Source organism: Argiope bruennichi, chromosome 8 (genome assembly GCF_947563725.1).
Source record: "Argiope bruennichi chromosome 8, qqArgBrue1.1, whole genome shotgun sequence".
NCBI lineage: Eukaryota > Metazoa > Arthropoda > Arachnida > Araneae > Araneidae > Argiope > Argiope bruennichi.
In genome coordinates this window covers 105,546,818-105,572,099 of record NC_079158.1, presented here as the reverse complement: position 1 = coordinate 105,572,099, position 25,282 = coordinate 105,546,818, and the positions used below count along the sequence as shown (strand labels likewise).

Genomic DNA, 25,282 nt, shown 5'->3' with positions numbered 1-25,282 from the left:
CTGCTGATTATCAATAATTTATTCCTGTATTACTTTTAAAAAAAAAATTGTAATCAGAATTTCTTTTTGCATTTTTTATTAAACATATTAGCTCTCGTCTTAATTTAAGTTACGAGTCAAAAACAAATAAACATTGAAAATACTAAAATAAGTTGAAACATTTATTACAATTATTTTCAGTTTTAATTTTTTTTTTTTTTTATTCTTTTCTTGAATCTTTTATTTTAAATTTTCCTAATAAGTACCTGAATGAATTATGCTCTAGATTGTGTAATCTATTCCACTGCTTTTTCAATTTCCATGTTTTTTTCCTTATTTTACTTTTTTATTATTATTTTGATTCTCACTTGTTATAATTCTCTACAGATATGTTAATAATTAAACGTACCATTCTAATGTAAGGAAAGAGAAGAGGGCTCATGTATATAATTTCTTAAAGCGTAATGAATTGCATACTTCCGATATTTATGAAGTTATCTGATAGAAAAATAATATTATATCTGTATCATGACTGATTGAATTGAATTTATATAGTTTCGATATTCAATGTTTGAATAATAATTAGGAACCTCTTGCAGATTCTTGATTTACAAGGCTGAGAATTGAAAGCCCAAAATTCGATTCCACTAACGTAACATAAGTGAATTGATGCTCATTAAACTCCCACCGGGAATTTTTTTAAAATTTATTTAGTGAAGGGATGGCGGCCTAATGTTATCCTCACCATCTCTGCACAAATAGGAATAGCGAAATCCGTCTTAAAACAACTCATGGTTTTTTTTTCAAAGCAGGAATAAGCCAAATATCAATTCTTTAAAATTGTTAGCTATTAACTAAAACTATTAAACCTATTTTTAATTTTTCAGTAAAAATAATTTTAAATTATTAAAAGGGGGAGATTGATTGCTTTCATTTGGTTTCCCATATTGTATAATTTCAAATATTTCTTATCAAACAAGAATTAACCCTTAGTAAAAGTGTTCTCTTTCGAGCAGTTTTTCAAGCGATATGAATTCCAAAAACATATTTTATGTTTCTTTGACAAGTATGTACGATAAGGTTTTAGTGACATGCTTGTCGTGAAATCCACCTTCGTCGCATGGTTTAGTTGCCAAGGGCGTTCAGGCTGTATGGAAGTATACCTCGCTGTCACAATTTATCACTTCCTGTCATTCTAAGTGCTCTATATCCGGTTGCTGTGATATGAAATGGACTGCCATCATTTTTTTTATTATTATTTGTTTTTAATTGGTTCCATTAAGTAATTGTAGTTTATTTAATATTTTCAGATAAATTTTGTACTGAAATGTTCTGCTCCCATGTAAATTCGAAATACTTTATTAACAGAATTTATTACTGTTATTTATTAAATTTGACTGTGGTGGCAGTTTTTACTTCCTTAATTCCTTAATTCAAAGTATAAAAATTTAGTTGCATCTTCTATAAATAAAATTTTTATTTTTTCTGATTAATAATCGTGAAACTTACATTGGAGTAATATATATATATATATACATATAATATATAATGATTTACATGTTGTACTTAATAATACGAACATATTTTTGAGAAAAAAATATTGCTTTCTATGTATGACCTGGTTGCAGTGATTTGATATATCATTTATGCATAGAAAGACAGTTTCTTTCTCAAATGCCGTGCTGATTGATCTTTAAATTTAAAAATCATTCATTAATTAAATTTATTTTGGGTATTTTAGAGTTTGCGGTGACTTTTCTTTTTAACGATTTTATTTTCTATGCAATGTTAGTTATTAAAATATTCCTTTGTTGATCAATTGCAATTTTTTAAAAAAATTACGCGATGTCTAAATATTAAAAGCTGTTTTTGTGATAAAAACTCTGTCACTCAAAATTGTATACGATTTTTATTCTAAATTTAAAAGCGCTTGAAGTGATTCAAGTTTCAGAAAAGGAAAGTAACTGAAATAATTTATATGTTTTGATTTATTTTATTTTTTTATAATTTACTGGGAGAGGGGGGTATATTTATGCCAGAAGCAAGTATTTCAATTTAGAGTACTTCTTGTATTTACTTAGTTTAGTATCTTAAATAAATGCTTATGAAAGCAAATGCAACTACCTTTTCATAGCTATGTAATATATGTGAATTATTGTTCATAGAAAATTTCAGTGATATTAACGTTTCATATAATATAACTAGAATTCTAATATGTATGAACCAAGGCTATATTTCTATCAATCGAATATTATTTATATATTAAATATCCAAACTTGTATATTAAAGCAAATACATTAAATATGATGCTTCATAAATTTCAATGCTTAGTTGGTAATCTTTTAAATTTTCTGAAAAATGGGATAAAATTGAAACTTTTTAACTAAGAGTAATCTATATCAGAATTAATAGTGAAAATAAATTTTTATGGGAACTTTCGAATATATTTTTAGTGATTTTCTACAGAAAAATCACAAAAAACACTTTCAAAAGTATGTTATTCATTTTATCCTTTCATAGATTTCAGATGATATTAATTATGGACGCGAGCATTTTAGATTTGCGAATTCTTCAAACTTTAGACCGAAATACTTTTTTCGTATTTAAATTTTATGCATATTATTTGACGCAAAACGTGGTGCAGACGTGTGAATTTCTTTTGAATATCTTAAGTATACTTTGATATATCATAAACGAACTTGTTGAAACTGACAGCTAGTTGATAAAAATTCAAATATTTGTCAAGATACTCTAAAATTGCTGAACAAGAAGTTTTTCTCCTTCTATTTCATGAATATATAAACATATGATAAAAGAAGCTTACGATATTTACCTTTGTTTTATAGCTTTGAAAGATAAAAGTATGCCTTTCAAGAATTTCACGATACCAAATATTTACATATGAAAGTTTTCATTGCGATATATCTATTGTTTTACTGTCATCGAAAAATAAATAAGAGTCTTTATCCGATAATAGTTTTTATAAATAGTTCTTCTTTCTTTTCTCTTAAGTAAGTTGTTTAATAACGATTTTCTTATTATTCAGTATAAAATGGTTAATATAGGTAATTAATGATTTAGGTATTTTGCGGTGCACATTATGTACACGTAATGTGCACGTCCTAGCAGTGCACATTACGAGGATAATAACTTTTAATGGGATAGTCAATTTAGCTTCACATTTCGGTACATTTTAAACATGTTAATGACTTATTTTAGATTAACATTTTTTTTTATTTTATTAACCTTGTGATTATATATTTGTTTTTATTCATCTATTAAAATACCGAACAATCTAACATTCACATTTGTGAACAATATCATTGAAACACATATTCGGCTTTGTAAATATTCTAGTAACTAAGTGAACATGATAAAACTCATAGGAATCTGTCCATTTACACATGATAAAATGTCATTTTTTTTAATTATTCGTATAATTTATATTTTTATTAACTTCTTTATTTGGCAACTAAGAAGATAAACTTTTTAAATTCACTTGTTAGAGGTTACCTCTCAGCTTAGAGGCATCTGCCTAGTTGAAAATCTACCTTTGCTTGTAAATATACAATATGAACTACAGGTAATGTTTAAAAATTTAATTTTAAAAATTTAGAATTAATATATTTGCCTTTTCACTTTATAGCAGCCAATAAAAATGGAGCATTTCATTTAACAATTATTCTTTAAAAGTTTCCTTAATGTATAATTGTGCTTCAGTACTTATCGCTAATTTAAATAGTGTGTATCGAAATGAATTTTTCATTGTAATAAACTTAATAATTAAAGCTTATTCGTACAAATATTAAACAAAGAAACTGCTAACCAAAAGGCATTTAAATATCGCTTTTGCCTTATAATTTTCTGCGTGTGGCTTTGCAAAAAGAAAAAAAATTGCGTTGACAAAAAAAAAGTCTATTATTGAAATATCATATATAATTATGCATTTAATGTTATAAAATCTTATTGTAAACAAAATTGAGAAGAAAGTGGCAATGAACCTTCAACAAACTAATCTCAGATTGGCAATAATTATTCTTATAAAATGTATTTCAATAAAATTGATTTTTAAGGAAATGGAAATATGACTTTTGTAGTCGTAAAAGAATAAAAATAGCCAAAAAAAAAAAAAAAATTAACGTCTCTACATCTCGACTTTGAAATAGCGTCTTTTAACGTTACCAGTCAGTTTTAGATTATACAATATAAAGGTGTGAAGATCTTATTTGGCCTATTTACTCAATATTTAATCTTGTGTATTTTTATTTCATCTTTCTGCATTGTAATTTTCAACTATAGAATTTCAATATTTCTGATTAATTTTCTGCATAATTTTCTCGGTGATTCATGAGATCAATTGTTGCATACTATAAATGTAGCTAGCGTATGAACAACATGGAATTGTTCCGACATACATTCCTCATAAATAAAATCGATTTTTATCAACACCGAACGCAAATATATTACCGACTCTCTGAAATGTATTCCGTTATAGACAGACCCAAATAGCTAATTCCCTTGTATAAAATCGATTTTGACAAGCTGAAAAATATATTACTGAGCTCTCTGTCAAATGTTTCCCGTTGTAGAGAGAACCCAAATAATTAATTCCCTTGTATAAAATCGATTTTGACTAGCCGAAAGCAAGTATATTACTGAGTCTTCTGTGAAATGTCTTCCGTTATAGAAAAACCCAAGTAAATTTGGTTGAGGAGAAAGATTAGTTTTGAAGTTGAGCTTCTCACATACGTAAAAAAGTGATAAGACGGAATGCGATATGTTATATGCAAGACAAAAAACATAAAGCAAACGTTTAGTTTTTTTTAATTCGAATGATAGATAGTAAATATGAATCGATGATAAATCTTTTGTACTCCATGGACGTTTGGAAAAGTCCGATCGATAAATTCTATACCACTCGATGACGTTTTCCGATTTTCTACGCGTCGAAAAATATAAAGCGAGAAATGTATGTGATGCGTTTCTCAAATATAATTATTATAACATGCATGCTCATTCCTTGATGAAAAAATTGATATTTTTTATTTAAAAAAACATTGCACCAAAAATTTCGATTCTTCAAAACACATGAAATATTTGAAAAAAAAAATTACAAATCAATGAAATTCTAGTATGCATTCAATTTGATTTTGGTGCAAAAGACATAGCACCAAAAATTTCGATTCTTCGAAACACATTAAATATTTGCAAAAAAAAAAAAAAATACAAATCAATAAAATTCTAGTATGCATTCAATTTGATTTTACTCATCGAATGCTGATCTTTTTAAATATTGATTAAGAAAAAGGCTTTCGCGCCATCTGCTTTTCAAAAATGTTGAAATTCTTATTGACGAGTCTGCTGAAATTTGTTCAGCCATCTTTCAAACCGCTTATCCAGATTTAATAAAACCTGACTACCATTTCGCATGAAGTATTTCTTCTCTGAAGCAGCTATTTTCATTGTTTATTATTCATTAAGCAAGTTGTATTTGCAGAGATAAGTTTTTTGAATGGTAGTTAAAAAGTACTAAAATGAATTGATTTTTTTTTTTTAAATCTTTGTGGAATTTATTAAAATAGCGATAACAAGTAGCATGTTTAATTCATTTATGAGTCACAAGGGAGTTGGGAGGTAATAAAGTTCTGTCAACGTTGTTTCACATGGCAAAGTTGGGTGTCATTATTTCTCATTTCTTATTAAAAGAAACTGAGAAATAATAAAATTAACCAAAGAAACAATACAGCCATTGAAAATGATAATTTTAGGTTCTGTGTTTAAAAAAATACGCGTGTTTATTATTTTTATTACATGTTTAGCATCTGAGATTCAGTGGCAGATTTCCAACTAGTTAAATTAAACATCTGTCTAGGACCACTAGACTGAGACGTGACAGCAGGCAAGTGAAATTTAAAAATTTCATTTTTCTTGTTACCAAAAAAAATACAAATTCTGTGGATAATATATTAAGATAATATTAACACTTTATGAAGTATAATGAATCAGATTCCAATATATTAATTTATGATCATTTAGTTAGATATCTTTGTAAACATTGATAATCTGCTTTAACAATATTATGTATAAATATGGATGCCAAGAAATTTGGTATCATAGTAGATAAATAAAAATAAATGCATGTTCATAAAATTAATAAAGTAAAATATTAACCTATAATAAATTATTAACATATGTAAAATGTGCTGAAATGTGAAACTAAATCGATCACTTTATTAAAAGAGGAGCCTTATGATGTGTATTGCCTGGGGCTTCAAAATACTTGAATCCGCTACTGCTGAGAATGCTAACAAGAACTACAAATTTAGCCAGAGCAAAAATGTGAACAGAAAAATAAAATTTGAAATTTGTTTCACTTAGTACTAAACCAAAATTATTCCTTCCCTTTCCTTCTTCTTAACTCTTCAATTTCAGTTCCCAAATGAATTATAAATGTAATTTTGCTTTGTTTAAACATTCATAATTTTCCTTATATTAAATTTTCGCCATCAAATTTTTATAACGAAGCTTTTTCGATTTAATCCATCTTCGTTAAAACCGCATGTTCACATACATCATATACATGCTTGAGTTCACCTGTCATTTTACATGTAATTTCCAGAATAAATATATACATTTTTAAAATTATTTCCTGTGAGTGCATATTCAACTGCACATTTTTCGTTAGAATTAAAGAAATTTATCATTAAGCGAAATGATATGCTTAAACATTCCTTTATTCCTTTTCCAGGAAACGCGTCTGCGGTTGTAAAAATCATAGGAAGAATTTTGTAAAGCTGAGCTAATATAGAAAATTTCTCACGTTCTCAACTGAACTCTCTAAAAATTGCATTTTTGAATTAAATATTTTAATTCTTTGCTTATTTTATCAAAATATATGCAGTTAGGCCCTTATCATTACTAAGCTTTTGTGGCAACTTTATATCTTACCTAAAGTACAGCTTTACTTTATAATGATCATATTTGCTGATTGAAAGTAAGTAAAGAGAACAAAAAGTGTTGTCGCTAGTTTTTATCGATTTTTGAATTGTACTTTATCGATTTATCGTCATTGATTTTTGAGAATTGCTTCCGCATCTCTTTGTAATTTGCCAAAAAAAAAAAAAAAATATAAGTGAATTGAGTTTAGGGCAAGTTCTGAGACCATAACCTCCATCAGAGGTTGGTTGTGTTTATATCTTTAAAATTTAATTTTTGTGTCATTTATCACTCTTTATTATTATCAGTCATTGGTATTTAGTAAAATACTTTCAGCTGTTAAAATTATTTTTCAAAAAAAAAAAAAAGTTTACTCCATTTTTTTTTTTTTTTTTTTTTTTGCTTTACGTGCAGTCCAATTAAAACTTGTTAGTAAAATTTTTCTATGACTGGCCAATTGCCATTCATAAAAACACTGGCATAGATAATGTTTTTTTTAACATACGAAAATTATTTCATTTTAGTTTAGTTCATAAGTGAAGTAATGTTGAGTTCCTAATGAGGAAACCCTTAATCGTACATGTTAACCGTTAAGAATGAATGATCATTTCTTACGTGAAAAATACAAAAGAAGCATTTGCTAATTTTTTTATAATATTAATCATAATTTTCAAAAATTTTGATGTTTTTAGGGTTTTTATGATTAATTTTAATTTTATGAGTAAATTTAATTCGCTCATTATTTTCCTTATAAGTGTTTGGAAAATTTATTTAGTGCTAGTCTTCTCTTAATTTAAATTTAAATTTATTGTAATGTTACTAAGTAGCATCTCATACCTATCACAAAAATATACTTTTTAAATCGCTGATATGTGATTTCAAACGCTTGTTGATATGTGACGCTATTAAATTTTGTATTTTTACTGCTTTTGTAAGGGAAGACAATCAGAGAAAACCATAATTTTCTCTATTAAAGAAACGTTTTAGTTTTTCAGTTATTAAATACTTTTATGAAACTTATGTAATGAAATTAATATATATTAACACTCATAATATATGTCATTCCCATAGTTAAATTTTTATTGTTTTTGATTAGGTAAATGTAGTGGTAAGTGAAAAGCTTTAATGCAGTAACATTACTTACATGAAATTAGCTTGAGAATAGAAAATTTAATGTCACTTTCTTACAATGGAAATTTGGAGTATAATTAAAGAGGATATTAATATGATGTATCATTTTAAATATCGACATAATTTTTTAATTTTTATTCCTTAATTACAATTGGGTGTTTTTATTCAATGCAATTAAAAAACACTTAACTGTGAGAACATCTTTTTGGTGAAAAGTGTTTTTAAATATATATTATTTATCTTTACCATATTTTGTCATACAGTGAAAGGGAATTTCGAAATGAAACTTACTGAAATAATCGATTTTTTTTTTCATTAAAAGAATTAAAACATGGTAGGTGGAAAATCATGTTTACCTTTGATAGATAAGACTGTTTTCTTAGAGTTTTAATTAAGGCTTTCTGTGGAAAATGCTTCAGAAAAACTTTTTTTTTTAAGTTCATAATAAACAGAATAAAAAATTCTTTTTACCAAATTCAAAACTCTAACAAAGAAAGAAAAAAGCATGACTAATATTTTGCTCTGTGAAAAATCAAACAGTCATGCGCGAATTCACTCAAAGAATTCTAATGCATGTTTTTACTTTGCTTCAGTTCCCCCATAATTGATTAACCGTAAGCTGCTCTTGATAATCTTCTTTTTAAAATTATATTAATCTTTTCTGGCAACAGTTTTTTTCTTTTTAGGAACTATTTCAACTAAAATGATACATCATTTTACATTTTAACAATTTAAGCATTTTATCTCATTTGAACGGTACCAAATGTTGAAAAATATTCAATTAAAAATTATCATGACTAAAATTTTTCATACGAATTGTTTTCAATCGAATAAGTCTTAAATCATGTCTTGAACCACGAGAGAATTTGAAATTTATAAAGACATAGAATTATACAACTTTAAAAAAGCTCAGAATATCATGAAATTCTTAAATTTTATGATATTTTCGAATCTAGCAAAGATTACTGTTTCTTTTCGATAACAAATCTTTTTTTTAAGAAAATGTCCATAAAAATATGATAGGATTGTATTCAGAGAAAATCATCGCGTTATTCCTCCTAGCGTAGGTAATTTAGTATGTCACGTTTCCGTCATTCCACCTGTTGCCGCACCCCATTAAACAAGCTTTCTCTCGGATACGTTGCATTTTTACTATCCATTCTCGACCTTCAAATATATTTAAAGGCGGTAAAATGACAAAGCGAGTTTAACCATATATCTTTAAAAGATTTTTGTAATCTTTAAAATGTCAAAAGGGTGTCGCCTACACTTTCACTTTGGTTGTTTTCGTAGAACAAGGTACCCCACCCTCCCTTTGATGGCAAACTTCCCACGATTTGGTTATCACAGTATATCTAATGACATAATCAACGATAATAAACTCCATTAAGATCTGAATGAAATATAGCCGATATATTAATTCATTAATTAAAATATTTCTTAATACAGTAACATCGTAGACATCAGTTAAATTTTTTTATTGGCTTTCGTTCCTTTAATAAGCTTACTACTATTGTTTTTTGATTATTTCTATAGACATATACAAGTTTATTAATGGTTTTTATCCCTTCTATAAGCTCATTATCCTTTCTCTGGTTTTCATTTCTTTTATAAGTAAAGTAAAAAAATTACTATTGGCTTTCATTCTTTCCATAAGCAAAGTAAAAGTTTATTGACTTTCATTCGTTCTATAAGCAATGTAAAAATTATTATATCCTCCATTTTTTCTATTCATTTCATTCCTTAATTGCATTTTACATTCCATTACCGAATATATCAGAATTAACGGTTCGTTTTCATTAATAAATTTTTCACTCTGGAAATATTCAGTAATGTGATACTTATGAAAAAACTAGCTATTGTTTGAAAAGAAGTGTGCCATTTGTTTATATTTTTTTATTCAAAATAACTTTTTTTTACATCCATTGTACTTGAAAAGCATATTAGTACATCGCTTTTTGCAAATTTTATAATAATCGATTTTTCAAGGGAAACAAATTTACGAGTCCCCCCCCCCCAGAAATAATGTTTTTGACATACAAAAAAAAATCATTCGTCGGTATTTCGTATATTGATTCAACTATTTCAAGAATTTAATAATATAAATTTGTGTGCTTTATTTACAAATCTCTGTCTCAAATCCGTTGATCAGTTATTTATACGAATGATATGATTATATCAGTAGATAAATTTTACAGTGATATTGCATGAAACTGAAGATCATGGGTGCCATTTCCATTTCATCAGATTAAAATTCAGAATTACTAAATCCTTCCCATAAAAAGAGACGTTATTTTAATTAATCACTCGACATCCATTTAACTTGTAAACTTCTAGATTGTTATTTCAGATGCCTTATATTAGTAAATTATGTAATAGGCATAGTAATAGTAAACTTCAGATTATTAAATTATGTTGCTACTTCGTATTAGCAAATTATGTAAACTTCTAGATTATTATTTCAGATGCTTCATATTATTAATCATTAAATGCATTTATGATGCTTGTATGAGCAAATTAATATATATTAGAAAGCCAAAAAGAATACCATTTTCATAGTGTAGTTTTTGTTCTGTTTTATCGTATAGATGTAGAAGAGAAAGAAAATTTATTGCAAAAATATTACATAATCAAATTTGCCTGAGAACAGAAAACTTAATATCATTTTCTTGCAGTGTTATTTTGGAGAATACTTGAAGATACGTACTTTGTTAATACTGTATTGACCCCCCCCCCCAAAAAAAAGAAACAATTTTATGATAACGGAACTGTTTTTGAAAGAAAAAAAAAAAGAGTTGGATTATCTTTCACTGAAATTAATTTCAATCAATGGAAATTAAGTGAAAATTAGACAGTTTTCGTCCTTACTATATAAATGAAATTTTACTCATGGTGCAAATATATAAATTGTTTTTATTCAAAATTCTGAAGTATTCAATTATAACAAATATGTTGTCCTAGCGCTATGTTTTAATGTATATAATTTTGAGATAAAAATGCACAGTGTTATTATTATTAGTGCTTCAAATGTTTTGAATAATGCATTTAAATAATACAAAAACACTTTTTTCTACAAAATTTCTTGAAGCCATTGATAGTTGATATTATACTCGCATTCGAAGAATTCATCGTATCCAGTAATTTCGAAATAAAAATATAATTTTTCTAAAATTAAATGCATCATGTGCATAAAAATTGTTAACTAAAAGCCGGTTTCTATTTATTTCGAAATAATTACTGCATTTGAATTGCATGCAAGTTTAAATATTTTATTTTTGCTTACTGTTATTTAAATGTGGTTTTCCTTTGAAGTTGACGTTTGAAAAGAATTGCGTTGGATAAATGAATTTTAAAATTTCCTCAAAAAATTATTTCACAACCATTTCGTTTCATTTTGTAGAATTTCTTTAAAATCGTGATATCTATCTAGTTTTCTGTTGAAATGGATGTATTGTATGCTAATATATGCCCGCTTTATTATGGAATTTTGAATAAGATTAAATTTTTTTTTATTTTACATTCGATTTAAAATTCTTCTGTTAGAGAAGTATAGAACAGGAATATGAAAATAATAACACAAGTGTGCTTATAATGGGATGTTTAGTAAACAAGTGCTTTGCGGCGTAATTCTTTTTATTTAATGATATAAAAAGAATGAAGTTTTAGTTGATAAGTCTAAAATATCAGCATAAAAAAACTGTCCGAGCGTTTTGTATATTTCTGCATTTTAATTAAAACATTAATATAGTTTAGAATTTTATTTCTGGTTTTTAAAAATAGATTTTCGGTTCATTGCTTTAAAAAAAAGTTTTTGTCACGAAATCTTAAGCGAAAACTGAGAAGATAGTTAAAAAACTTTTTAAGAGGCTTTCTTTCTTCCTTTGTCGTTTCTTTAAAGAAAGACATTTTTATTCTTTAAATACTCTTTATTTATTTGTTTATTAACTGAAAATGGACGCGTCAGTTAAAATTCCAGTGACAGTGTACAATACAAACACAGAAAAAAAAGAAAGCAATATGTAGTAAACGACATTATAAAATACATTAACTACTTAATAAGTTCATACAATCAATCTAAAATCATTAAAGAAAATATTTAAAAAAATAAGAAATTATGAAGTCCGAGCATAAAAACGTTAAAAACACACAAAAGATTTAAATCTCCATTTCAAAAATATTAAAACGCTTTATGAATTTGAAACGTGTGTATAATTTACGTGTATTTAATAAAATAATTAAAATTTCAAAATTCAAATTGAATCAATGGTATAAACATTAAAGAACACATCAGAAATTTTAAAAATTGAACGCCTTCTAACCTAAGAACACATTAAGGATTTTAATGTTGTAGACATATGATTTTTTTTTAAAAAAACCTAAGCAATATGTTAAAAATATCTTTTCAAAAAACTTCTGTGTGTAATATTGTTTGTGGGTGTGTATATTATTTCATTAACATCATAAGAAACCAGATCATTTGTAACAAAATAAAATCGATTGTATTTCGTAATTTCATCAATTTTAATTGCTGTTTGGACTATTTGTTAAACATTATAAAACATTTTTGAGAAAGAAGGTGTGGTTTCATTCCTTTAAAAATAATTATATTTTTATAGTAGTGTAGGTAAAAGTTTACTTAGATTGTTAGTAAAAAATCTACTATAATACAAAATTAAATATATAACATTAAAAAATTCTTTCTATTTTCACAACAGAAAAAAAAAATTCCCTTCTATTAAGTTCTCTGATTAATCACCGAATGAATTTCGTGACCCGAGAGCGTCATTTCTCTGAATTGTATTTTTCTTTTCTTAAGCGAGATATATGAAACTTTCCATTCTGTTGACACTCTCGTAACCCAAAGCCCGAAGCCTTTGCACGAAACCAGAAGAAAGCCCTGTGCGAAACTTGACCAGCGTCCCCATCACGATCCAAGTCGTTGTCGAACATCCACAGGTGGAATGGTCACGAGACGGGAGAGTGAGAGCGGGAAATACAATATCGGGGTTATTTCGTAAATGAATGAAATGGGAACCTGTGTGGTTGTTTCGTGCAATGTTTCGTGAGAGGCGTCGAACAACACGCCTTAGTAAACAGCTTGTAAACGACGGCGTGAAGGGTTGTGATATCATCCTCATCATGCAGTTTGAGATTTCACTAGAAAACATCGAATTTTTAATTTCATTAATTCCGGCACTTTTTTTTATCCTTTTCATTACTAGTATTCGTAATTTTGAATGATGAGTTTATACTTAATTTTTATTCCTTTCCTCATTTCAGTTTTGCGTTTTGTAATTTACTTTATGATGTATTGGCGGTGGGGGGGGGATTTAAAGAAGATTCGAACTTCTAACTTGAAACATCACACATTGATAATATTTTTGGTTTTGGTTTGCCTATTTTTATTTTTCAGATTTGCATTTAAATATGTAGCAGCGTTTAATGTACCCATAAAAAATGGATTTATTAATTTATTGTCTTCATTATAAGTAACAGAAGTTATAAAAATTATTGAAATATATTTTATTCTGATAAACTTTTAACAATATTTTAAATTAAAAAAAACAATTATTAACAAATGAAAAGTTTGATTTATTTATAGAAAAATAAGTGTTATCAGAAAATGACAAATTTAATAACATGAAAAAGTTATTAAATTTAACGTAATTTGGCTTTTCTTTCCCTTGAGGGTGGTATTGTGCTAAAGACTATGCTATTGTGGACTAGTGATAAGATCTCGAGCTCTGTCCTAGGCTCCAGGTTGTAGACCCGATACCACTAAAAATCCGTCGTGTCTGTGGGCCTGGTGCATGTTAAATCTGACACTGTGTCCAAATGTCTCTGGTTGGTGCGGTTCGGAGGTTTGGAGAGGGGAGTGCCAGCTCAGATGTCATCCTCGTCTTCTGACCGAGATTTTTCCCCAAATAGCCGTAATGTAGCAGTCAAGCAGGACGATAATATAACTAAACTAAGCTAACTAAAGCCATTATATTAATCGTACGAAGTGAACATTACAGTTTTTTTTATATCATTTCTAACTAAAATTTTGAATTTTTTTAAAAAAAATTTATTAATATTATTCAACAAAACTGGTATATATGCCAACCTACCGCAGAAGAATTAAGAATTGACGCTTACAATTCTCATTCAATTATCTGAGTTATGACTGTAAAGTGGACGATTAGGCTTTTATTTTTACAATAAACATATAAATACGAAATGCGAAGTACTTCCATTTAAAATATATCTAATTCTCTTTTGCATACCTTTTTCGTGTACAAATCATAATTTTCGCCATTAGTTATAATCACATGGAAAGAAAATTAAAAGGATTAAAATAGTGCGTCACTTTTCTAAGCCGTGTTTATCTGTTTAGTAATTGCGTGTTTAAAAAGCAGAAATTAGTGCTCAAATGAATTATACTCTTGGGGTTCTGAACAAAAGGCTAGTATAGTAATTGGAATTATTGATCTGGACAAGGAGGTGCTCAAATTTATATATAATGCAGAATATGCAGAAGATTATGCTTGGGTGTGTTTCAGACCAGGTGCTTTGCGTATGGCACTCAGACTGATTCTTCCTAAGTGAGAATTCTGTCCCGAGTCTTAGCAAAATTTGGGCACCGCCTAGATTGATCTTCTTCGTCTAAAATATAGGTCAGCATTTAGTCTCACCTTTGTGAGATAACTTCTCAAGAAAAGGTCACATGAAGACCTTTTCGCATGTGATTTAAATTACTGATATCCAGATTTTATCTTAGGTGGTATATGTTTAATGATAATTCTTAATTTACATTTCAATATGCAAATGTTGGAAAAAAATTAGAATAATTGTTAAGAATTCTTTTCTATACATATTTGTTTTTCGTTTGAGTTATTGTTTGTGAACACTTTGAGCTTGACGGATGAAATTTACCATTTTTTCCTTACACCATATTTGTGGAATTCCATAACATTTTGAAAGGAAACCATTCATATGAAGTTAGTCAGTATTCGAATACAAGTGAATACGATAGCTATAAGGTGTAAAGAACTGTATGGATAAAATTAAAAATGCCTGAATTTATCATCTAAAGGGTAGATTGATGACAAATTTTAGACCAGATTTTTTGAGAGGAACGATCATCTATCGTCTATACATTCGCATACATATATGTTTGAAAAATATTTAAAAGAAAGGGGGGGGGGACGCAACTACTTAAAGACATTTGGTATCGAGTTTTTTTGTTTGTAGTGTAAATTGTTATCAAATTTAGTGTTAAATCCGCAAAGAGGTCGACCATCTGTCTGTATGTGGATTTGCATGCATGTGTACGTGGCAACTTAAAAGCGCAACGATATTTATATGAATGAAAATTGGCATATGATCTTTATAATTAAAATGTAATTTTGTATAAAAAAAACTGTAAGTACTTGTTTCTTTCACGACCTCCATAAGTTCCACAGGTTCTATTCGTTAAAATAGTCTTTATTAGGGTGAATGTGAGAAAATTTCTACAAAACCATTCCAAAAATTTTTTTTCCCTTCTTTTCTTTACTGAAGGACTTCGATACTTTTCTAAATCAATAAGTTTCGCTTATTAAAATTCTTTTATTATTAAGACGATCTGTCTCATGTTTATTCTTCAGGAAAAACTATAATGCACAGAATAATACACAGCTTATTAAAATTCTTTTATTATTCAGACGGTCCGTTTCATGTTTATTCTTCAGAGAAAACTGTAATACACAGAATAATACACAGCTTATTAAAATTCTTTTATTATTCAGACGGTCCGTCTCATGTTTATTCTTCGGGGAAACTATAATACACAGCTTATTAAAATTATTTTATTATTCAGACGGTCCGTCTCATGTTTATTCTTCAGGGAAAAGTATAATACACAGAATAACCATCGTACGCATCTCGTGCTTTTTTTTAATACATGGTAACTTTTTATGTTCAAAGTTTTAATTACTAGTTTTCGCTTACTGCAAATGAGAAATTTTAATTTGTGAAAATTTATTATTATCCTTAAATAATTCATATTAAAATATCTATTATTTTGCTGCTAATCGAATAAAAACACTACTTATGATTCTGAATCACTCTATCATTTGAAGTGTATTTCCATCAAAACGCATTTTGTTATTAAAATATTATTAAAAATGAGAATAATTAATTTATTTTCCGTCGTGAATTCTTTACTTGATCTATATATTCCTCGACAATATTTGAGAAAATTGGACCTAAAACTTTTTTTTAGGCAAGCGTTGTGTTAATTCCGTTAATATCATGATCCCTCTGACACTTGCGTGTGACAGCTAGATAACAAGCGATGTTTAATGAACGAAAATGTCAAATGGTAAAAACATTCATCTTAATTCATTAATCTTTTTCACCTGTAACACCTGTTCCCTACATATCTCTATTGTACTAGTTAATGAACTCGTGAAAATTTTATTCATAGGAATCTTTCAAATTGTTTTTACCATCTGTTTTCTACAGAATCATTTGTCATGTTTGCAAATCACTCAGAATCATTTTCCACAGAAGAAATACTGATGAATTAAATTAGATACAGTTGTCACATATACGAATTTCATGTTTATAGCTTAATTGTTTATTAAATGTCAAATAATTTGAGTGCTATGTATCATATAAAATTAATGTCAAGCATTTAAATGCGTCACTTTTTTTTATCCCCGTATGCAATAAATACTTTTATTTTATTTGTGTGGTGTTTATAAAAATGGAATTTAATAATAGATCTTTCACTTTCATTGCTAATCTACCATAATTTTCAAATTTATTACAAATATGTATTATCGGCAATTGTATATTAGTTAACTTTTTAAGGCTTAATTATCAATTAATTGATTAATTTTAATTAAATTTTGGTTCCATACAAATGGTGCCATCTGGTAGTGGATTTGTGGAAAATGGTTTTCGTATTTGTAATCCATCTTAATTTGTAACAATGAATTATGAATTAAAACTAATAGTATAAATTAAAATTAAATCTTTATATTAGTATTCTAATAAAAATACGCTTTTTAAAAATTGTTTTTATGAAATTAAATTTTATGAAATTTTCTATTATTAAAATCAACCTATCTGAATTGATTGTTTTAATTTTTTTTTTTTTCTTTTCCAGAGGAACAAGAAAGAGTACAGAAAAAAGTGTTTACAAATTGGACAAATCACTACTTAGCTCAGGTATGAAAAACAATCATATTTTAGTGTTCAATTTTTAATTTCAAAAAGTTGCAGTTTTGATTAATCTTATGATAACAGATCTAATTTGTATGCATTTCTTTAAAAATATTTTTCTAGCATGACCCTCCATTGCGAGTTGAAGATTTGATTGAGGACCTGAGGGATGGCTCCAAACTTATTGCACTTATCGAGCATCTGTCGGGTGAACGAATTGTAAGTATTTGCAGTCTAAAAATAATAAAATTTTATAAACATTTATGAAATCATTTTCTATAAAAGATTTATTCTTAATAAAGAAGAAAGTAAGCTATAGAAATTCTGAACAGGAATAGTAGTTTATAACACAAATCGTCTTATGGTACCAAAGGCAAAAACAAAATTTATGGAATCCTTTCATTTAATTACTTAGTTTAGTGATCTTTTCTTCACGAGTCTTTAAATATTCCAAATAGTTTTCGTTTAAAATTATAGTGGTATAAATTTTAGTAAGAGTAATTCAGATTAATATACTACAGATCGAATTTTATTATTAAAAATAAGTGTGATTATTTCTATCCCCACTGATTGTGCATTAAATTTGAAATTAATTCTAATTCATGGCAGGATGCATGGATTAAGATAGGCTTTAACTGCACCTTTTTATCGAAACAGAAGATGTTGTATCTTATACTTAATTTACCTACTTTTGTAACATATGAGTTATTTATTATTTTTGTTATGTGATTATGACTTCAGGTAAATTGATTCCATTATTATAGGTTTGAAAACAATCAAAACATATAGCCTATGGAAAGCATCGATATTGTCGATTTGAAAATTTCAGTGTAGTAGGCATTAACGGATTTAGCATTTTGTTGTCCTAAGCAGAGCATATTATGAGTCCCCTTCATTTAATAAGCTGGACAATTTAATCTTAACATTTCAAGACATTTTTAAAGCAAATCAACTTATTAACGATCTAATCCAGACTAATTTTTTTATTTTAATTACTTCATGAAAATGTAATAATTTATAATAATCTAATAATTTATAGGTTTTGTATTTTTTACAAATTAATTTTATTATTAATTTATTATCATTGCAGTTAAGTAAATGGCATTTTCTTAATCTACATGCCTGCGATCCTCCTCTCAATTCATTGACCCTAGGCCGTTACCTATTCTGCCTAGGGCCACTGGCAGTAAATCAATATCTTTCCTACCTTGAAAATACTATAATGTTTTTAATCACAGAGTTTAATTTACTAAATAATGCTAATCAATCATGGGTTCAATTTTTCGTTTGAAATAAAGCTCACACTTTCGTGAGTTAAAGTTTCTTTGAGAAACTTTTTAAGCAATCTATCTTTCATTATTAATTAATGCAATAATGAATTGATCTTTCGTATTTACAACTAAAACATTATTACTGAAATTTTTTCATAAATTTGATTTAGAAATAAAGTCAATACGACACGAATATTAAAATTTAAAAAATATTATGTGAAAGGAAAAATTTTAAATAATGTTTTTTTTAACATATTAATAATTTGGAGATTTCTCTAATTGTCAAGCCTTATTTTTACTTGATTGGTATACGATGTTTCCCCTCTGTCCTTGAATCATGTTATAGCAATTCCTATATTATATGTTGGCTATATGTATTTGATTTTTATTTGTTATAGCTATCAAACCTTATTATATTTAACTTCTTTTCTAGCATGGAGAGAGGGGAAGAAGGTTAAGACGACCTCACTTTTTAAGTAATGTGAATCAGGTCTTACAGTTTTTGGAAAGAAAACGGGTAAATTATTTTTATCGCTTAATTTCTAAGCTAACGGCATTATTTTTTTATTGTATTTGGTTATAAGTAAATGCAAAAGATTTTTTTTAATATACATTTTAAATGTGCAATTTGAAACATGCAATTTCCAAACTTTATTCTAATAATTTATTTAAATTTGTTATGTACTGGCAATTATATCTACTTGACAGTACATAACTGCAGTTGTGAGATTTTTCGTTGTAATGTCTTTGAGCAACGGTATTTCTATTATGTAATAACATCTACATTGAAAATTTTTGTCCTTTTTTACTCTTGCCTTTATATTTTGATACTCTGTGTGATATTTTTAAAATTATTAATCAAGAAAGCAATTTATCATAATTATTCATTAGTCGTTTGCATGAATTTCAAAATAGGAAAAAATATCATGACTTCATTTTATAATTTATCGCCTTAACCGAATCTCAGTCAGTATATTTTAGTTTTCTAAAGTCAATTTAATTCAATACTCCGATCTCAAAAGACACTAATTTCATATTGTTGGATTAATTTCAATATGTCTTTTTAAAATAAATTGAAAGTTTTCAAGACATTCGGTTTATTTTAAAATGAAAGTCTTAAAAACTGCATTTACTTCTTAAGATGTTTATGAAATTATTTAGTCAAAATATACAAACTTACATTTTACTTCCAGTTCAAAATATTTACAGTATGGAAAATGTATGCTTCATCATTAAAACTTATAAAAGTGATAAATATTTCGAGCATAAAAACTAACCTGAAAAAAAATTCCTCCTAAAAAAAAGTTAAAACGTTTTTTAGAATCTTCGTATCTGATATTAATTAGGAAAAGAGTATTTAAATATGTCTTATGATATTAAAATACATCTGGCTTCACTACTAACTACAGTAGGATTTAAAAAATACCTTAAAGCGCTACTCTTTAAATTGAAGCTATTAAACAAATGTATTCGGCAAGATTTTAGAAAAAAATACTTCCAAAAAGCTGTGGTGATTATTTATCGATTATTTTACTAATGCGAATTTTAAGTGCTGAATAATCTCTGCAAATGAAAACCTGGGGGAGAAATTGAAATCGCTGACTTTTCATTCCTCTTCCTTTGAAAAAAATTTCGCTTCTTTGATTTTTACTAACAGAAATTCTGCAGAAAACATAGAATTGGAATATTTATTTGCTGCAAAACCCTAAATTAAAAATAATTACTACAAGCCCACAATGAAATATTAAATAAAAGTCACTCATTTTCAATTTCACTCATATTATTATTGTTTCTGAGAATTTTGAAGTTAACCTTTGGCTTCAGATGTCGAGTACGCGTATTAAGAGGGAGAAAAGTATGAAACGGTCCTGAAGAAATATTAGGATTTTAATAAACACGATTATGTTGAATGCGGCACAGTTTTCGCCTATTCTCTTTATTGATATATCTTCGATTGCGTATATGAAGTAGCGACGCACGTTCAGATCTAGTCGACTTTGATTCACGTTCTTGCCGTAGCAGAGTTAGGTATTTTGTGGTTGTAGCCTGTGTGCCTTATGAGACTTCTTAATAAAACGGTAAATTTAGTGTCACATTTCAACACATTTTTAACATATTAATTTGTTTTAGGTTATTTTTATTTTTATCTAGTTTATGAATATATGCTTGTTTTTATTTATCTTCTATGACTCCTGTGGTGGTAACTTCATAAGCCAGATAACAACCTCCGGAAAGGAGTGTACACTTTTGTCTAGTGGCTTTGTTACTCGGCTATGAACCCTAACGTTGCGTGTTCGAACCTCAAACTTGCACACACTAGACTGTTCCGCATCTTTATTCATACGCAAGATTTTTTAAAGGGAAAGATTAATATTTATAAAATTTCTAATAATTAAGCGTATAGAAACTTGACTAATTACATTTGATAAAGTGTTACTATTTTATGCCATTCATTAAGTTCATATTTTTTACAAATTGATTTATTTATCACCTAAAGAAAATAAAGTTCTGTAATAGATTTACTGACGAACTCCTCTCAATTTAGCGGGCTTAAACAATTAACAATTAATTATTAAACAATTATAAATCGTAGTTAGAAATCTGTCTCTTAATTCACCAAGATTCCTCCAGAGGGCATCACAGACATGATAAGCTTCCGATATGGTGGTTGGTACAGAAAACCTGACCAATTACTTTCGGCGAAGTATTAATACTGCTATATTATGTCATTCATCAAATTGTTTTTTTTTTTCTTTGCAAACTAAATTATTTGGTGCCTAAGAAAATAAATTTCTGCAATCGATTTGCTAACAACCTTATCTTATTTTTGCAATCCTAAGCAATTATTTAATCTACATAATTGGAAATCTGTGTCTGTGTCTGAATTCATCAAAATCTCCCTCCAGGGACACCACATTTTATGAAAATAAAAAGTTTCCGGTATGATGGTTGGTTCTTGCTGCTCTATTGAATACAGAAAAGTTGTAAGGTTTGTTATTTCCTACCGATGACGGGATGCGACTCATACTGGACGTGTTTTGTCGTGGCCGGTGATGGTTCTTAGGATTCAAACACAGTTCCCGCCTATGCTATAGCGGCGTTTGGATCATTGAATTTATTCGAATGCCTTCAGGCGGGCAGATTAATCACGTTTGGTTATTCCTTTTGATTACCAAAATAGACCCGTTTGATGTCACTCAGTATTTACATCATACCAACACATCATTGCCAGCTCATACCTAAGCAATGAATGCTATAATGTTTATCATTTCAGCAAGAGTTCTTGTACACCGTTTTAAAATATTAATTTCTTACTCATTTTTGATGGATGATCTAGTGTCTTTTTAATATTTATTTAGAAATTAAATAAATTTTTAAAATGTTATCTAATTTTTTACATTATCGCTAATGTGAATTCCTTTCTTTGATTTTTTTTTTCAGATAAAACTTGTCAATATCAATGCTACTGATATTGTGGACGGCAAACCAACAATCACTCTTGGATTAATATGGACAATTATTTTACATTTCCAAGTAAGTTAAAGAAACTTATAGAACAGTATTTAAATTGCATTTGCCTTTAAATTCTTGCCGATTTCTTACTTTCTATATTTTATGATTTTATTTTTTCCTTTAATTAGATCGAAGAAAAGACAAAGCTGCTCACGGAGCAAATGGCGTACATGCAGACGTGCGCCAGCAGTACGAGCAGCCTGGACAGCATCGGTCAGACACACAGTCCAGTGCCTTATGTGGATTCCCCTCAGAGATTGACTAGTGCTGCACCTGCGGCGGCTATCAGACCAACCGCCATAGAGAGATGGAAAGGCGGTGCAAGGAAAGCTCTTTTACATTGGGTAAAGAACAGCATCAGCCAGTAAGTGTTTTTGTTTTTGACTTGCCGCCTTTGGCGACCAGCTAGTGCGCCGGGAATATTTATTTAATATAATTGATTTATTGTTTACCAGTAATATTGATATCGTTAAAATACTAAAATGGAATATATTTATTCAAAATTTCACCACGTTGTTTGGTAAGATTAAAACCTACGAATCGGATGGAATCACTCTACTGCAAATTAGAAAGTATATACGGTGAAAATCCTACTTCGGAGTTAATGTAAAAAAAAGCAATTTTTTTAAATCGTAATTTTAATATTGAAAAAGTAGGTGATTGAATGGTTCGATAAGATAATGATAAGACTCGAATATTATCATAACTATGTAAACATTATTAAAAATTGTGTATCAGATTAAATTTAAAACAGTTATTAATTTATTACAGTTTGAAAAAAAATTGAAAGGAAATGCAATTGCTACCATTAAAAACTACTTTTTTAGGTTTTAAGATAGTGTAAAATAATTTTTGTGTTAATATTTTTACGAGCTGAAAAACAACAAAAACACGCTTTATATTTAATTTGCAGATATTTTTATTAACTCTCGGGATTTGAAAAGTTAACAGTTATCTTTGTTTTTTCTTGAAGAACACTTAGCCGAAATTTTATCAAGATCGGAAAAAAGTTGTAGATATGTTTGAATATATAAATTGATTTTGCATAATCTCTATTTTCTTAAAGTTTCAAATATTCAAACTACAATGTCTGAGTTACATATACAAATATATATATTAAAAAAAATCCAGCTTTTAAATTTTAAATAGCGCAATGATATCTAGATTGGCTTTGAGCCTACATGATTAATTGTACCCTGCGTCACTATACTAACTCTGCTCATTTTTCTGGCGTGACTTAACTGGGGACAAACTTGGTACATGAGTTTGCTGTCATTATAAGTAAAGAGGATAGGAAATATATAAATAAGTAGACATTTATTTATTATTACATTTTATTTTAAAATTTTTTTCTTTCCTTTTTCATTTTTTTCTCTTTAATATAACTCTGAAAATGAATCATGAAAATGTACATGTACATGAAAATGTACATGACTTTTGACTTGAAACTGTTATTTTATATTCATGATGCCTACTCTAATAATTGCCCAATATTTAATTTCCAAACCGTTAAATACAGGCATAAACTTCTAATTTAAAAAAAGTTCTAAATTATATAAATATTATGTATATTAGATACTTTAATCGCTAAATGTATAGCTGAAAAAATTACGAAATCTGCAATTTTATACTACTTTCTGATTCTGTTAGGCATATTTAATAAAATATCCTTGACCTAGTGAAATTTGCTAATCTTCTTCGAGAGAGCTATTGAAATGGTTTCAAATCAACTAAGCATTCAGAAAAAAAAAATTCTTCTGTTAAAAGTTTCAGTGTCTTAGGAAATATGAATAATAGAATTCGGAAACAGAACAAAAATTTAGACTTTTTCAATTTTTCAACAGTGCATATGTTTACTCAAACAACATATAATTCTTTTCATCACTCCCGATTGGAAATATATGCCTGTTCAAATGATTTTGAAATTAGATATGAAGCCACGATTAGAACACGAGCCACATTAAAGAAAAGATGATTCTCTAAAACGTACTTTAATTTCAGGCGTTTCGGTGTCACTGTGAACGATTTCGGCAGCAGCTGGCGCGATGGCTGGGCTTTCCTCGCTATCATTCATCGCATTCGACCTGGCTTGGTGAGCATGGAAAAGTATAAAAACGCAACAAATAAGGAGAGGTTAGAAGCTGCTTTTAGAATTGCTGAAACAGAACTGGGCATTGCTCGACTTTTGGATCCTGAAGGTTTGTACATATTCTTAGCTCGTCTTTTTTAACTTTCACGTTGAAAAGTTATCATACAATATAATTTAATTTCGAGAATAACTAATTCGATTAATAGCCTAGGACTACGCTTAAGCATTGCAAGTTGCTTGTTTCACTTAAATATACAATTATTATAAGATCGGTTAGTATGTTGATGTATATTTCTACTAATAATATAATTTATGAATTACAGTCGATTCTAAGTAATCTATTATGTGTCAGATTAGTCTACTGCAGGATTAATGGAGTTACAATAAAAAATTTCACAATAAAAACCTATGGTTATTTCACAAATTATACAGAAAATTTTACTCCATATAATTAATATTACAATATTGTTACAAATCTGTAATGTTGCTTCCCAGTGTGGTGAGTTCCATTGTAGAAAAGACCGTTTTACGATCAGCTCTAATGGATGCTGATTGGATGCTGGATTATTTCGCTGGACCTCCTGGCTTGGCGATGATTTGGTGACTTTGACAACAAAATATACTAATTTAGAACAATACTATATATTTGGATAATAGTAGAATCTTCAAGAATTTTGACGATAGAACCAATAGCATCTGAGATATGCTTGATTGTTCGAGAACCTTCCCTGCCCTGCTCCGGAAACTATGAAAGGCCGGTAGTCCAAGACGAAGACTGTCGAGGTGTAACACAGAATTTGCATAGCGAGTCAACGGCGAATTAGTTGGATCAGTCCAGCGAAACGAAAGTGTTGAGTGGAATTAAGCTGTGCGCCGACTGCTCTTGGCATGGTGCGGAAGTTAGGAGAAGTCGACTTATATGTCATCATTGTCATTTGACCCCGTTTCTGATTATTGGGGTCCTACTCAAATTAGCGCTCGTGTTCCTTAAAAACTGGAAGTTAATATTTCTAGCTTAAATTACTGTCTGTTTTTTCCATCTGGCTTAAATTAGTTTTCATGAAATGAAAAAATCATTTAAAATAATCATGAAACAACGGATGACATAAAAGAATTTAAAACATAGTTTTCTTAAATTTTCTCTTTGGGGGAAAAATCCATCAATGGAAAT

The 25,282-nt window shown here is 28.2% G+C and overlaps 1 protein-coding gene across 4 annotated transcripts in view; it reads left to right on the top strand.

Moving 5' to 3' along the window:
• The window catches only part of LOC129981204 (muscle-specific protein 300 kDa-like), a 293,675-nt gene that overhangs the window by 97,811 nt on the left and 170,582 nt on the right, over window positions 1-25,282 (top strand). For all 4 annotated transcript variants that reach the window (XM_056091946.1, XM_056091947.1, XM_056091945.1 and 1 more), the window contains exons 3-8: window positions 17,183-17,244; window positions 17,362-17,457; window positions 18,943-19,026; window positions 21,951-22,043; window positions 22,151-22,386; window positions 24,024-24,220. In XM_056091946.1, coding sequence (XP_055947921.1) covers window positions 17,183-17,244; window positions 17,362-17,457; window positions 18,943-19,026; window positions 21,951-22,043; window positions 22,151-22,386; window positions 24,024-24,220 — 768 coding nt within the window. The remainder of the gene's footprint in view (window positions 1-17,182; window positions 17,245-17,361; window positions 17,458-18,942; window positions 19,027-21,950; window positions 22,044-22,150; window positions 22,387-24,023; window positions 24,221-25,282) is intronic.